General features: G+C 41.9%; 1 protein-coding gene across 2 annotated transcripts in view; it reads left to right on the forward strand.

Annotated features, from left to right (window-relative positions):
- Positions 1-13476, forward strand: part of SNX25 (sorting nexin 25) — a 117619-nt gene that overhangs the window by 103145 nt on the left and 998 nt on the right. The window contains exons 13-17 of one of the 2 annotated variants that reach the window (XM_030816389.1): positions 1998-2162; positions 4051-4168; positions 8234-8300; positions 12414-12595; positions 13101-13201. In XM_030816389.1, coding sequence (XP_030672249.1) covers positions 1998-2162; positions 4051-4168; positions 8234-8300; positions 12414-12595; positions 13101-13201 — 633 coding nt within the window. The remainder of the gene's footprint in view (positions 1-1997; positions 2163-4050; positions 4169-8233; positions 8301-12413; positions 12596-13100; positions 13202-13476) is intronic. The other variant, XM_030816390.1, reaches the window with a different exon arrangement.

The following is a 13476-nucleotide window of genomic DNA, read 5'->3' on the forward strand; positions in this document are numbered from 1 at the left end:
ATTTTTCATAATGACTGTACTAATTTACAATCCCACCAACAGTGTACAAGGGTTCCCTTTCCTTTCATACCCTTGCCAACGCGTTTCTTTTGTCTGGCGTGAGATGGTATCTCCTGGCTTTGATTTATACTTCCCTGATTCATGATGTTGATCATTTTTTCATATACCTGTTTTCCATTTTTATGTTTTCATTTGTGTCTATTCAAGTCCTTTGCCCACTTTTTAGTGGGATTATTGTGTGTGTGTGTGTGTGTGTGTGTGTGTGTGTTTTGCTGTTGAATTTTTCGAGTTGTTTTCCTTCATTTGAATATAATTTGAGGCCAAAGATTTACATCTGTAATGATTTCCCTATTAATATGCTGATTGTATTAAATTTGGGACTTAACCATTAGTATCATATCCTGCTATTTTGTAAAATGTTAGAGAGTAGATGAATGAAGGACATCAAGATGGGGGAGAACATCTCACTACTCCTGATCCTATGCAGTAGATCCTATGCAGTTCACATACAGGTTGAACTGACCATTTAATTCTGAAAAAAGAATAAAGACTGTCTGCAGGGTTCAGGGACAGGGAGGGCAGTAGGGGCACTGCCCATCCCCCTTAATCTCCTTCTCAATGGCGATGGCAGGGCCTGCCCACCTCCAGGCCAGTCTTCTGCAGGGTACGTGAATGCTGATGGTGCTCCGTGGACCCCTTGTCCCCAGTGTGGCAGTATTGGGCCCTCTCAGAGGTGATTTTTCTAGGGAGGGTCATAGTGTTCATCAGGTCATTTGCCATCTAAACAAATAGGATGTTGCCATCATGGACCAGCCCTTCCGGAACTAGACCTGAACCTCCACCTCCCCCTACACTCTGTCATCAGAGGCATAGCTGGCTCCTGAGTATTCCATCTCCCTACGTGGCTGACAGTTCCTATAGGTTTACATATTCCTAAGCCCAACGTCTTATAATACTAGATGTGTAAATATTCTGTGGTCACATTATTAATTCTGCTGTCTTACCACAGCACTTCCTTGTACATAGACAAGCTCGATTTATGTTCTTCTTTACTCTCTCCTAAGGCCAGGTAAGTACATACAGAACTTTGGGAACTTTCCAGTTTAAGGGCCAGTAGAAACTGTTATATATGGCCAGGCGCGGTGGCTCACGCCTGTAATCCCAGCACTTTGGGAGGCTGAGGCAGGCAGATCACGAGGTCAGGAGCTCGAGACCAGCCTGGCCAATATGGTGAAACCGCGTCTCTACTAAAAAATGCAAAAATTAGCCAGTCATGATGGCGTGCACCTATAGTCCCAGCTACTTGGGAGGCTGAGGCAGGAGAATTGCTGGAACCCAGGAGGCGGAAGTTGCGGTGAGGCGAGATGGAGCCACTGCGCTATATCCTGGATGACCGAGTGAGACTCCGTCTCAAAAGCAAAAGAAAAGAAAAGAAATTGTTACATAATTATGTAAATGCACACTGCCTGGAAAGTGGCAGCCCCGGGAAATGAAACTATTGCCTGGCAGGTAGTGCCACCATGTGATAACTCAAAGTTCTTTTTTTTCAGCTGATGTACAACGTCTGAATATAACCATAAAAGGGCAATTTAGAGGTATCCATGTGTAATTTGCAAAAATTTAAGTTGGTCAAACACAGATGAGTGAAAGTTGTATTTCAAAAGTGGTAGCACCTGGGATCTGTGAGCTGTAAAGTAAGAATTTTCTGTTGCACCAAGCGGTGCAAAGTGGAGTGAGTTCTGCCTTCTGCATAGTTACCTCCCATGAGCAGAGTGATTTGGGCACTACTAGTTAACCTGGAGAAGATTGTTTGACATTAAGATCATTAAGAATCGATCTTACATAGTTTGTTTCAGGGGGAAAGGGAAGTGGTTTTTGGTTCAGAAGTCTGATAAAAGTAAATTCGTGACAGCTCCACCTCGTTCGCCTTTACTTGTAGCTCCCAGCCACACAGATAGTTACCTGCACTGGAGCAGTTAATCCTCTTTCTTCCACAGAATCTGCTTTCAGATGAAAGACTGTGTCAGAGTGAAGCACTTTATGCCTTCTTGAGCCCTTCTCCTGACTACCTCAAGGTTATTGACGTGCAGGGGAAAAAAAATTCTTTTTCATTATCCTCATTTTTGGAGAGACTTCCTCGTGACTTCTTCTCCCACCAGGAGGTGAGCCGTCTAAAGGGTGAACCACTTTTGTAGCGTATTTCAGCAGATACTAAGCTCATGCTCCTCATAGGGGGAAGCAAATCCCTCCATTTTCAGTCATTAGCACTGTCACATTTTGAGGCACCTGCTTCTATTTCTGTATCTTAATTCTTCCAAGTGACTTGCAGGGGAGGACAGAGTGGTTTTACCACTTCAGAGTTGGTAAGTGAAATGCGAGTAGGAAGTTCTGCAGGAGCCCTGCTACACACGGGGCACCAGTCCCCAGGTCGGGGGAGGCCAAATGCAAGCCATCGTTGCTGGGTGGTGGGGTTGGGGGGTCCATGCCGAAGGTTCCGTAGAGGAGGTTGTGTTTATGGAACAGGCTGGAGGTCGTTGGCCTGGACTGGAGGGTTTGTGCTGTGCTCTAATGGAAGATTAGGTACAGCATAGAAGTGGGGAGGGGTGAGGTTCACGCCAGGCTGAGGGTTTAGGCTGTATTCTCAGGCATGAAGAAGCATGGGATATTCTGAAGCAGGATGATCTGGCAGTGGTATGTGGATAAGGGAAAGTATAGAGCCTGCAGAACTTTCGATCTCATCTTCTGAACCCCAGACTTCTCTCCAGAGTAGGCTGTGCACTCCTGTGCATAGCACAGAGGCGTCTTGCCTGGCCCTCTAGCAAATTGCACAGGACCACCTCTGAAATGTGGCTTCCCCTCAGTCCATTGCCAAATGCCACTGCCTCTTCATCGGAGGTGGCTTCGAGTTTGGACAGAGGAACTGACGGTGAAAAGGAGCATGCTACTCTTCGCATTCTCTGCTGGGGCGGAAGTCAGCACGTCCCACAGAGCACACCCACACCTGCTCCAGTCCACACATCTACCCATGGCCCCCCAAGCATCTCCCACCTCTTTCCTTCATGTGTCCGTCTGTATTTGGCTGCTTACCTGTCTCACCTCCATTTTATTCCTGAACCCCTGGAGTTGATATATGACTCAGTCACTCTATGAAGTGACTCTGAAGCTGCCAGTGGCTTCCTCTCAGTCTTTACCTTTCTTAGCCTCTTTGAGGCGTTTGCTGTTGCTGGACTTCTGTGATGCTGTGAGTTTTTAGGGAACTCCTCCAGCCTCTATGACTTCCCTGTCCCTTCCTCTGCTCGCCTGATGTAAGTATCTCCCAGAGACCTGCCTGGGCCTGCACTTCAGCTCCTACCTCTACACAGACATTGCAGTGCACATCCTCAGCTGCCTTCCAGCACCTAATGTTTGCACCTCTGGGACAGCACTTTGTCCTGCCCTATCATAACATCTACCTGTGTGTCTGTCAAGTCTCCCCAGAAGGCAGTGGGCCACGGAAGTCTAGATCCCCCTCACACTCATTTGCATTAGCCTGGTGCCTGGTATATCATGAGTTTTTAACTGAAACCTGCTGATGCACAGATCAAGAAATGGGGCTAGCTGAAGGACAGAGTAAAAGCTTAAGTCACAGCTTTAAAAATAACTAAATTACTTTAAAATGCATGTTTGTAAAAAAAAAAAAGTGAATTTAAAATTATTTACTTCCTGCTGTTTTAAAGGAGTGAAAACTGAAAAATAAAAAATAAGTTAAAAGCCTTAGTTTTGAAATTCAAAATGGCTAGAAAACTATTTTATTGTCTATTAATTCATGGATTATTAATACAACGACAGATTTTTTAAAAAATTAGCTTATTTTAAGCCTTGAATAAGGCTCTAGAATCCAGCTTTTCTGAATCTGTCCTCTGTGTTGAAAATGGATAGTTTCTGCATGAAAACTGAAGAATTAAGGCTAAAATACGAGCAGATAGTTTGGAATTTACACTTGAAGAGAGAGAACAGCTCGACCAATTTTCTTGGTATTATCTGCTTCCTATGGCTTTGCTGTGTTCCCAGGAGGAGACAGAGGAGGACAGTGACCTGTCAGATTATGGTGATGATGTGGATGGGAGGAAAGACGCCTTGGCTGAACCATGTTTCATGTTGATTGGGGAGATTTTTGAACTTCGAGGAAGTAAGCTTCTTTGTTATTATTTAGTGGTATTTGCCAGTTAAGTGGTATACATAATCGTACATGCACATGCATTTAATATCCCTTTATTGCTGAAATGCATCAGACATGTATTTATATTCATGCATCCATTCATTCAATATAGCCTTTTAAGAGCCAACCAGGGCCGGGCGCGGTGACTCACACCTGTAATCCTAGCACTTTGGGAGGCTGAAGCAGGTGGATCCTGAGGTCAACAGATCAAGACCATCCTGGCCAACATGGTGAAACCCCGTTTCTACTAAAAATACAAAAATGAGCTGGGCGTGGTGACGCATGCCTATAATCCCAGCTACTCGGGAAGCTGAGATGGGAGAATCGCTTGAACCCAGGAGGTGGAGCTTGCAGTGAGCCAAGATCGCACCACTGCACTCCAGCCTGGGCAACAGCGAGACTCTGTCTCAAAAAAAAAAAAAAAAAACAAAAAAAAAACAAAGCCAACCAGATACTATGCTACATATACAACTCCAAGACAGATACCATCTCTGTCCTAACGTAGCATAGCATCCTGATTTACTCTGTACCATGTTCCTCTGACTACAGAAGGTTAGAATCCTTCACATTGCTTTTTATGTGACTTGGCATAGCTTCCATTGCCTTATCACTAAAAGTTATGCAGAAAACTATTTTGCATAGCACAGGAAGAATCCTGTTGTTAAAGGTGAGTTTTGGTGTCAGGATAATTCCATGGCCAAGGACGTGGGAATGCCTCCACCCTGTTTTTCAGCTACCTTTTTTCCTCTTGAGCAGTAGTTCTTCATGGATGGAAGGAGGGACATATGGTGATGTCCGAAAATGTTTGTGATGGTCATAACTTGGAGTGAGGGGTGCTACTGGCATCTAGCGGGTAGAGTCTGGGATGCTGCTAAACATTCTACAGTGCCCAGGACAGCCCTGTGGCAGAGTTACCCTGCCCCAAGTGACAGTAATGCTGGAGTTGAGAAATCCTACCCTAGTGACTCCTCAAGGAGAGATGTACGTAGAAGAAACCATTGTAAAATGGGGATCAAAGTTCCATTTCCTTAAGAGCTGTACAAGTGCCTCTTCCCGAAAGCATCACCTTGGTGAAAGGTAAACTGGACTCCATGGCTTAGTGTTGAGCGTTGAATAGGACTTAATACTACTCTCCATCCACATGTTCACAGCTCCCAACACTCTAAATCTTGACACCAGTAGACTTTGTCATACCTGGAGCCTCAGTACCAGCTAGAGATATGGCAGGTGCCCATGGGCACACCTGACCACCTCGAAGAGGAAGCAAATAAGAAGAGCAAGGGTTAGTAAGACTCAGTAATGGTACCAGCCAACCAAATAGTGCACTGTCGATGTCTTGGACTCTGTCCGTTCACATCAGCACCTTTTTCCTTGAGGCAAAGGAGTAGGCTACCAGTTGGTCTTACACAGGAAATGGGGCTGTGGATCCCTTCTCATTTATAAATCCCTTAACATGTCATTTAAAGAATTGTTAACAGATGAAAAAGTTTCAAGTGCAACTTGAATTTGTCTTCTGTGTCTTAATCCTCAGTATCTACTACAATGCCTGATCCATGGTAGGTGATCAATAAAATGCCTGGATGTATGCACTGATGAGTGAATAGGCAAGAAAAATGTTAAATGCCAGAATGAATTATCTTTGCTCATTGACCTTTTTCTCCTTCTGAACCAAAGCTAAGAGAATATATAATGTCAGTCATCAAACACTTTGAGAGCATATGTTTTAGATACAGATCTGTAGGGAAACAAAATCATATCAGATACAGATTCTGCCATCAGTGAATTTACAGATTAAGGGGTCCAAAAATGTAATTCACATTAAGCAATAGACAAAATTAAATTCTAAAGTGCAGGCAGAGATTTACACATAAGGATATTTTAGCATAATTACAATAATGAAAAGTTGGAACTAAGATAAATTTTAGAAATGGAAGATAACTTATTTAAGAAATATATATATGATGGAATGTCATCCACATATGAAAAATCCTTTCAGATAAAAAACCTAATAGCCTTTTAATATTTGAGACACTTTAAGACATATACAGCGATGTTTAACTTGATTCAATATAGACAAATAGTAATCCACCCAAAGTCTGACTCTTCTTTGGTGAAATGTGGCCCATTAAATCATGAGTCTCCCAAGTTTCCTATAGAGTTGATAAGAATGAGGACACTGTCCTAGGCTTCATCATTGTTTTTGCCTTGCTATTGGTACAGAGCTTAAGAGACACGGTAGGCGTGTCAGAGCCAGTACCAGCCGGAGCAGGGCTCCTAACCATGCCTGCAGCATGCGCTTCCTCCATCTCTGCCTGCTCAGAGCATATTTGGTTTTGCTAGTGGCATTTCAGAGAGAATAAATAGAACCTCATTTATAATGAGATGTGATCTATTCGTCGTCAGCAGAATCCTAGTGCTGCTGCAGCTGCCTCTGTGGCTTTGAGCAAACAAGGCTTTGGAGTAATGGGGCTCGTGTGTGTGTGTGTGTGTGTGTGTGTGTATATGTGTATCGGGGGATATTGGGGAAGGTGAGGGAAAAGTAATAGAGTAAGGGGCTATCAGTGATAGAAAATGTGTAGCAAAAAGAGTTTTGGTTTCTGCTCTAGTATACAAAAAGGGACCAGTAGTACCCCTGCCCCCTTCTTTTTTTAAAAATAACCCTTGGTCATCAGGCACTCTTCCTAGAGTTGCACTTGTCCTCAGACCCTCTAGGTATGAGCCACCTCTTTCCTGCCCTAGAAAGGCAAAGTGAAGTTATCATCACTGACAGACATGCTCATCCCAGCCTCAATGCCAACCTAAAATGAACATATCTACATGCTTGGCAGCATTCCAGCAAATTCCATCAAAAAGTTTAAGACATTTTTGAGGTATGGTTCTGACTCCAAGACTTGACTTTACATGAAGGATTCATACTACTTTAACTGGATATTTTGATCCATTAAAAAAATTAGAAATGGCTTTAGAGTATATTAAAGTCTAGTGCCAAGTCTGTGTTTTCTATGATTTCTATTTGTGTGATTGCCCTTGTACAGAGACGTCTGTGCATTTGCCATTGTTAGCTTTTCTTAGTGGGTACAAGAGCCTTGAACTCTTGGCTCCATTATGACCGAGTCTGAATTTCCTATTTCCTTGTATGTCAGTAGCCAAACACTTCAATAGATGGAAGTGAATATATAAATGAAAATTTTGGTTTAGGTTCCAATTTGTGGACCTAAAGTATCCTCATAGCATTTCTTTGCCTTCTGTTGGTTTATGTTCAGTTTCTATACCTATAAAAATGTGTCTCTATGTTAATAATAAAAGTTTAGATCTGTTGAACCCTTCACACAGTCTTTCTCACACATGGGGAAAGACCTTCAGAGCAAAGAAAGGCACATGTTAATACCATCCTTTCTAGATGAGGAAATTGGGGTTCAGAGAAGGTGACTTATGCCCTGCTGCTATGGGGGTGGCACTGGAGACGGCCAAATTCATTTCTCATTCAGGGTCCTGCCTCTTCACCGTTCACTTATCCTCTCCCAAATGCGTAGTATATATGAAGTACACAGTGATCTGCAGGCTGCTTCAAATGGGAACAGTTAGACCCATCCGTTCATTAATATTTCAAAATATTTGACTGCAGATGTTTCTCATTCAGCAGTGTGTTCAAAATTGGGTTCAGCAAGCCAGACAGAAATCTGAAATAGGAATTACACTGTGTGGTGGTGGAAAATAGACATGTTGTCAATAGCCCAGGGACAGATGAAGTACTCTTTCCACTTGCGAGCTCAGCTGTTGGGAGGCATTGAAACACTGTAAAAACGCTGGTTTCATCTCATCAGTTGCTTAGTAGAAAATGAAAGCCTAGTCAGAAGAGTTTTCCTCAGCAGAAGTTTGCTAACCTAAACCCAAATTCTGCAGATGTCATAGCCTTGACTTGATGGCAGGACTCAAATCATCTTAAGCAGTAAGATTTATGCTTTGTACAGATATGAAGATATCCCAAATTGTGATACCCTGTGATAAAAAGTTTTCCTCTGGTTTCTGTTTTAGTGTTTAAATGGGTGAGAAGAACATTAATTGCCCTCGTTCAGGTCACTTTTGGAAGAACCATCAACAAGTGAGTTGTATGAAATTAATATTTGGATCCATGCCCTACTCTTTTGCCTTGACAGTCAAATTACCTTATGATCTAGCAGCCAGTGATTTAACTTAAAGTCTTTTATTTTCTCTCACTTTTTGTTTCTGATATGATTCTAAGATTGGATAGGAGAGTAGATTTCTAAAAGAATTTCTCCCACAGAATGCATATGGCGGGTTAGATAAGAAAAGCTTGAGCTACTTCCACGTTCTGACTGGCGAGGGTCAGGAGGTTGTGCTCTGTAAAGCTCTCCTTTGATCATGACAACATTGAGTATCTTGGGTAGAATGTTTTTATGTCAAATAATGAGAATCAGTTTAAGGTTTAGACTCTAAGCCGGAAGGAAAGTAGGATGAGCATGACATGGCAGGTGTTTACTTAGAGGAAAATACAGACCATGTATTAAGGTTTAGAGTTGTGTAGCACTGAAGTGCTAACTCTTCTTGTTAGTTAATATCTGCATATCCACTGGGGTGTGTGTGTGGCCCTGTCATCTAGCACTGCTATAAGCCATATGTCTTTTCTAAACTATATTATCCATATACATAAAGGCATTTTATATTTATACCAGTCTTTCACTGAGTGTTCTAATGTTGCTCATAAAAAGTGATCCACATTTTGATCATTCATTTATGAAAGCCCTGGGTTTGTTACCGAGAACTCAATTAATATAGTCAATTATTATTAGTTTCTGAGAAATTATTGGAATTTTTCATAACTGCAAAGTCATGTAGGCAATAGAAGGTGAATAGAAGTATTTAGATCGGTTTAGGCCTGAAAGGGGGTCTTAGAGATTAGTCTCACTCCTCATTTTGTTGGTGAAGAAGTGGAACCAAAGAGATCAACTGCTTGTCTGAAGTCATGAGACCCGTTAGCTGACCTAACCTGGCCCCTTGGCCTGGTGCCTGCTTCATCCTCTGTGCCTGGAATTTGGAAATACTGTTATCAAGATCTTTTATATGGTAACTCTATACCCAGAATTCTTCACAAGATAAACATTATGATTTCCTGCAGAATAGGACTATGAGTCAACGTCTAGAAATTTAAAAAAAATCACTTTTTTATATAACAAAATAAGTTTTAAGATGAAATTATCAGATTTTCCCAAGTGAAGGATTTAGTGGTCAGACATTTGTACAAGGTTAATATTATAGTTTTACCATATAAAGCATATAAATTTTAATAGGAAACACTGTAAAGAACATTTGCTATTTTTTTACTGATTTGCCAATGAATATATTTTCCTTGTGGTCAGAAACAAAAGTTTACTTCTACTTAAGATTTTAAAAAAAGAGTTTTAGTTGGCTGGGCACAGTGGCTCATGCCTATAATCCCAGCACTTTGGAAGGCCGAGGCAGGCAGATTGCTTCAGCCCAGAAGTTCAAGACCAGCCTGGGCAACATGGTGTCCATCTCTACAGAAAAAAAAAAATTAGCCAACTATGGTAGTACACGTGTGCCTGTGATTCCAGCTCCTCAGGAGGCTTAGGCGGGAGGACTGCTTGAGTCCAGGAGGTCAAGGCTGCCATGAGCCACTGCATTCCAGCCTGGAATGAAAGAGCAAGACCCTTTCTCAACAAAAAAAAAGTTTTAGTTGCCCATCAGAGGCTCATTTAGTTGACCTAAGTATCATAGGCTTTTGTTTTACTCAGAAAAAATGGCCTGTTTAATTTTTTGTTTTAGTCTAAGGCAAACAAACCTCTTTTGTATTGACAAGCCTTAGATAAAGAAATTCCCAAAAAACAGCCAGGCGCGGTGGCTCACATCTGTAATCCCAGCACTTTGGGAGGCCGGAGCAGGTGGATCACTTGATGACAGGAGTTTGAGATCAGCCTGGCCAACATGGCAAAACCCCATCTCTACTAAAAATACAAAAATTAGCTGGGCATAGTGGGTGCGTGCATCTGTAATTAAAAGAAATTCCCAAAGTGGCCTTCTTTTTCTCAGGACTTGCTAATTTATTTTCCTTTTCAGTTTCAGCAAGTCATGCATACTTTCCCTGCTCCTATTTATGATATTGGCTCTTAATTATAAAATGACCAGCTGCAGGTTGTGAGTGGTGCATACATCGGGCAGTCATTTTCACAGGGACGGAGAAGAGGCACACGTAGGGGATTTCCAGGCTGTTCATTTCAGTGGGCTTTTTATCAAGTAGCGATCAAGGCACACATGTTTCTTTGCTATTTTTGCCTTCAGCAGATGACTCGTCACGAAATTAAGCAGCAGCACAGTGTGTCTCTTGCCTTGTAGTAACTATAGTTTCACGTGCTAGAATTGCTTCAAAAGCATCGGACAGGTTTCGGCTGATAGAAAGTCAGATCTAAATTGGTAGAAAATAACTTAGATGATGACCTTTATTAAGAGTCACTTCCTAATCTCAACTTGTAAACTGAAATTTTAGGAAGCTAGGCAGGCAGGTCAGCAGATTCTCTCTTAAACCACAAGTTCCATTAAATCAATAAACTTATTTTATATGGTCTAGATTTGAACTGCACAGTTCCAAGAAATAGAGAGAAGAGTGTAGGAGATATGCAGTTATAGATGGAGATAACAGTGTAGTTTGACTCACAGTAGGGTTTAGATGTATATTCAATAGTGATCAACTACTATGTGCAAAGTACTGGACTTGAAACATTACTTCAGATATTATTTCTGAAAAGCTTATATTGTCCATTTAAAATTCTGGTTGGAAATCAGATTCTTAAAAGGCTTTTTAATATATTATTCATGAATTGAGTTTCAAATTTGAGGTCTTTCTGGCACAAATAGTCTAAGATGATTCTTTTCCCCTTTTCAATGGAGAGGCTTTTCTCCTCCCAACCTCACAACTACTCTTGGGCTCTTTGAACTGTGTGTAGTTGTCTCTTGACAGCAGAGGACCTGTAACTGGTTAGAATGTGACCAGTGACTGGCCGGGCGCAGTGGCTCACACCTGTAATCCCAGCACTTTGGGAGGCAGAGGTGGACGGATCCTGACACAGTGAAACCTCGTCTCTACTAAAAATACAAAAAATTAGCTGGGCATGGTGGCACACACCTGTAGTCCCAGCTCCTTGGGAGGCTGAGGCAGGAGAATTGCTTGAAGCCGGGAGGCAGAGGTTGCAGTGAGCCGAGATTCTATATATATATAGAATTTGTCTAATGACTAACAAAAATGGGGTTGTGTGGAAGACCTGGGTAACCAAATAAAATACATAACTCTGCAAGTCAAATGGCTGCCACCCAGTCTTCATTCTTGGGGAATTTTGAAATTGGCCACATAGCAGTGTATCTTTGAAAGGGACTATCTTTTTCCTTGCCTCATGGGCATGTGAAGTGCTCTATCTGGATCCGAGTGTCCTGCCCAGCACTCTCTGCCATAGCAACACGAAAAGACAGCTATGGAAAGCCTGCTCCTCCTGCAGGACTATAGGAAGGTTTTCCAGACCACTTCCAACAGTCTTTAAATGGATTTGTGTTTTCACCTTATACCACTTCATGGAAATGTTGCAGTCTGCAGACAAATCAGTCTCTCAGTTCTTGTCTTTATAGACTGAACACAGCCAACATTTGGAGAAGTTAGTGCCAATGACAAAATTAGCTCCAGGAATAACTGGTCATGCAGTATTACCAAAATAAAAAAACAGGCCAGGCACGGTGGCTCACGCCTCTAATCCCAGCACCTTGGGAGGCCGAGGCGGGTGGATCACCTGAGGTCAGGAGTTCAAGACCAGCCTGGCCAACATGGCGAAACCCCATCTCTACTAAAAATACAAAAATCAGCCAGGCATGGTGGCACGCACCTGTAGTCCCAACTGCTCGGGAAGCTGAGGCAGGAGAATCACTTGAACCTGGGAGGCAGAGGTTCCAGTGAGCCGAGATCGTACCACTGCACTCCAGCCTGTGTGACAAAGCAAGACTCCATCTCAAAAAATAATAATAATTAAAAATATGTATAACTTTCAGAGCCAGAGTTTAAAAAATCCAATTCCTAGTTTATTCATCAAACACTTAGATCAGGCTGTATCTTAACCTTTGCATTGATAAGTGCCTTTTGAGAATAGAGTACCCAATTTTTAAAAACCTCATCCAAGAAATCTTTTTCTCTTAAAAGACAAATCCGGGACACAGTCAGCTGGATTTTCAGTGAGCAAATGTTGGTTTACTACATCAATACTTTCCGGGATGCTTTTTGGCCAAATGGGAAGTTGGCACCACTGACCACAATCAGAAGCAAAGAGCAAAGTCAGGAAACAAAACAGAGAGCACAGCAAAAGCTGCTTGAAAACATTCCAGGTGAGGCCTGGGCTATTAGCCTGAAAAGCATAGAGATCTGAGGGAATGTGAACCCCATTGAGGTGATCTTCATTTATGTCTTGCAGGAAACATTCTTTACAATGAAAAAAAAAAGGATCATACTCTTTTAAGCCATTTTTTGTCACTTGCTAAGAAGTTATACTGAGAATGTTAAGAACTTAAAAAATGTTTTAGAACAGATAATAAACTTTGTGTTTTGGAAATCCTGCTAAAGTATCGTGTTTTGAGAGCTTAATTTTTAGCAAAATATTAACATTTTAATTATTAAAATTAGTAGTTGAAAAATATTAAAATTGTATTTTGTATAAGTGTCTCATGTTGAGAAATTCTTTCCTGAAGCATTTGAGAGAACTGACCATTCATGTTTCTCATGCCTCCATGTCTTTATTGACTGAAGGTGTATAATGTTATATTCCTTTCACTGCAAAGCTATGCATTGAGCACTTTATCAATAGCAGCATAGAATCTAAATTTAATTTTTCAGATATGCTTCAGAGCCTTGTTGGACAGCAAAATGCCCGCCATGGTATAATAAAAATATTCAATGCACTGCAAGAAACAAGAGCCAACAAGCATCTGTTATATGTGAGTAAATTAAAGCCCAGGGGGTTTTCTGCTTCATTTGTGTCTGTTTCTTCATTTGGTTAGAAAAAACATGTACCCCAGTGGCTGCAGCACTCTCATTCTCACATACTAGTCATCTCCCTTGACTTTGTGTGTGTGTGTGTGTGTGTGTGTGTGTGTGTGACAGAGTTTCGCTCTTGTGCCCCAGGCTGGAGTGCACTGGCACGATCTCAGCTTACTGCAACCTCTGCCTCCTGGGTTCAAGTGATTCTCCTGCCTCAGCCTCCCGAGTAGCT

The sequence above is a fragment of the Nomascus leucogenys genome, chromosome 7b (genome assembly GCF_006542625.1).
Source record: "Nomascus leucogenys isolate Asia chromosome 7b, Asia_NLE_v1, whole genome shotgun sequence".
Lineage (NCBI taxonomy): Eukaryota > Metazoa > Chordata > Mammalia > Primates > Hylobatidae > Nomascus > Nomascus leucogenys.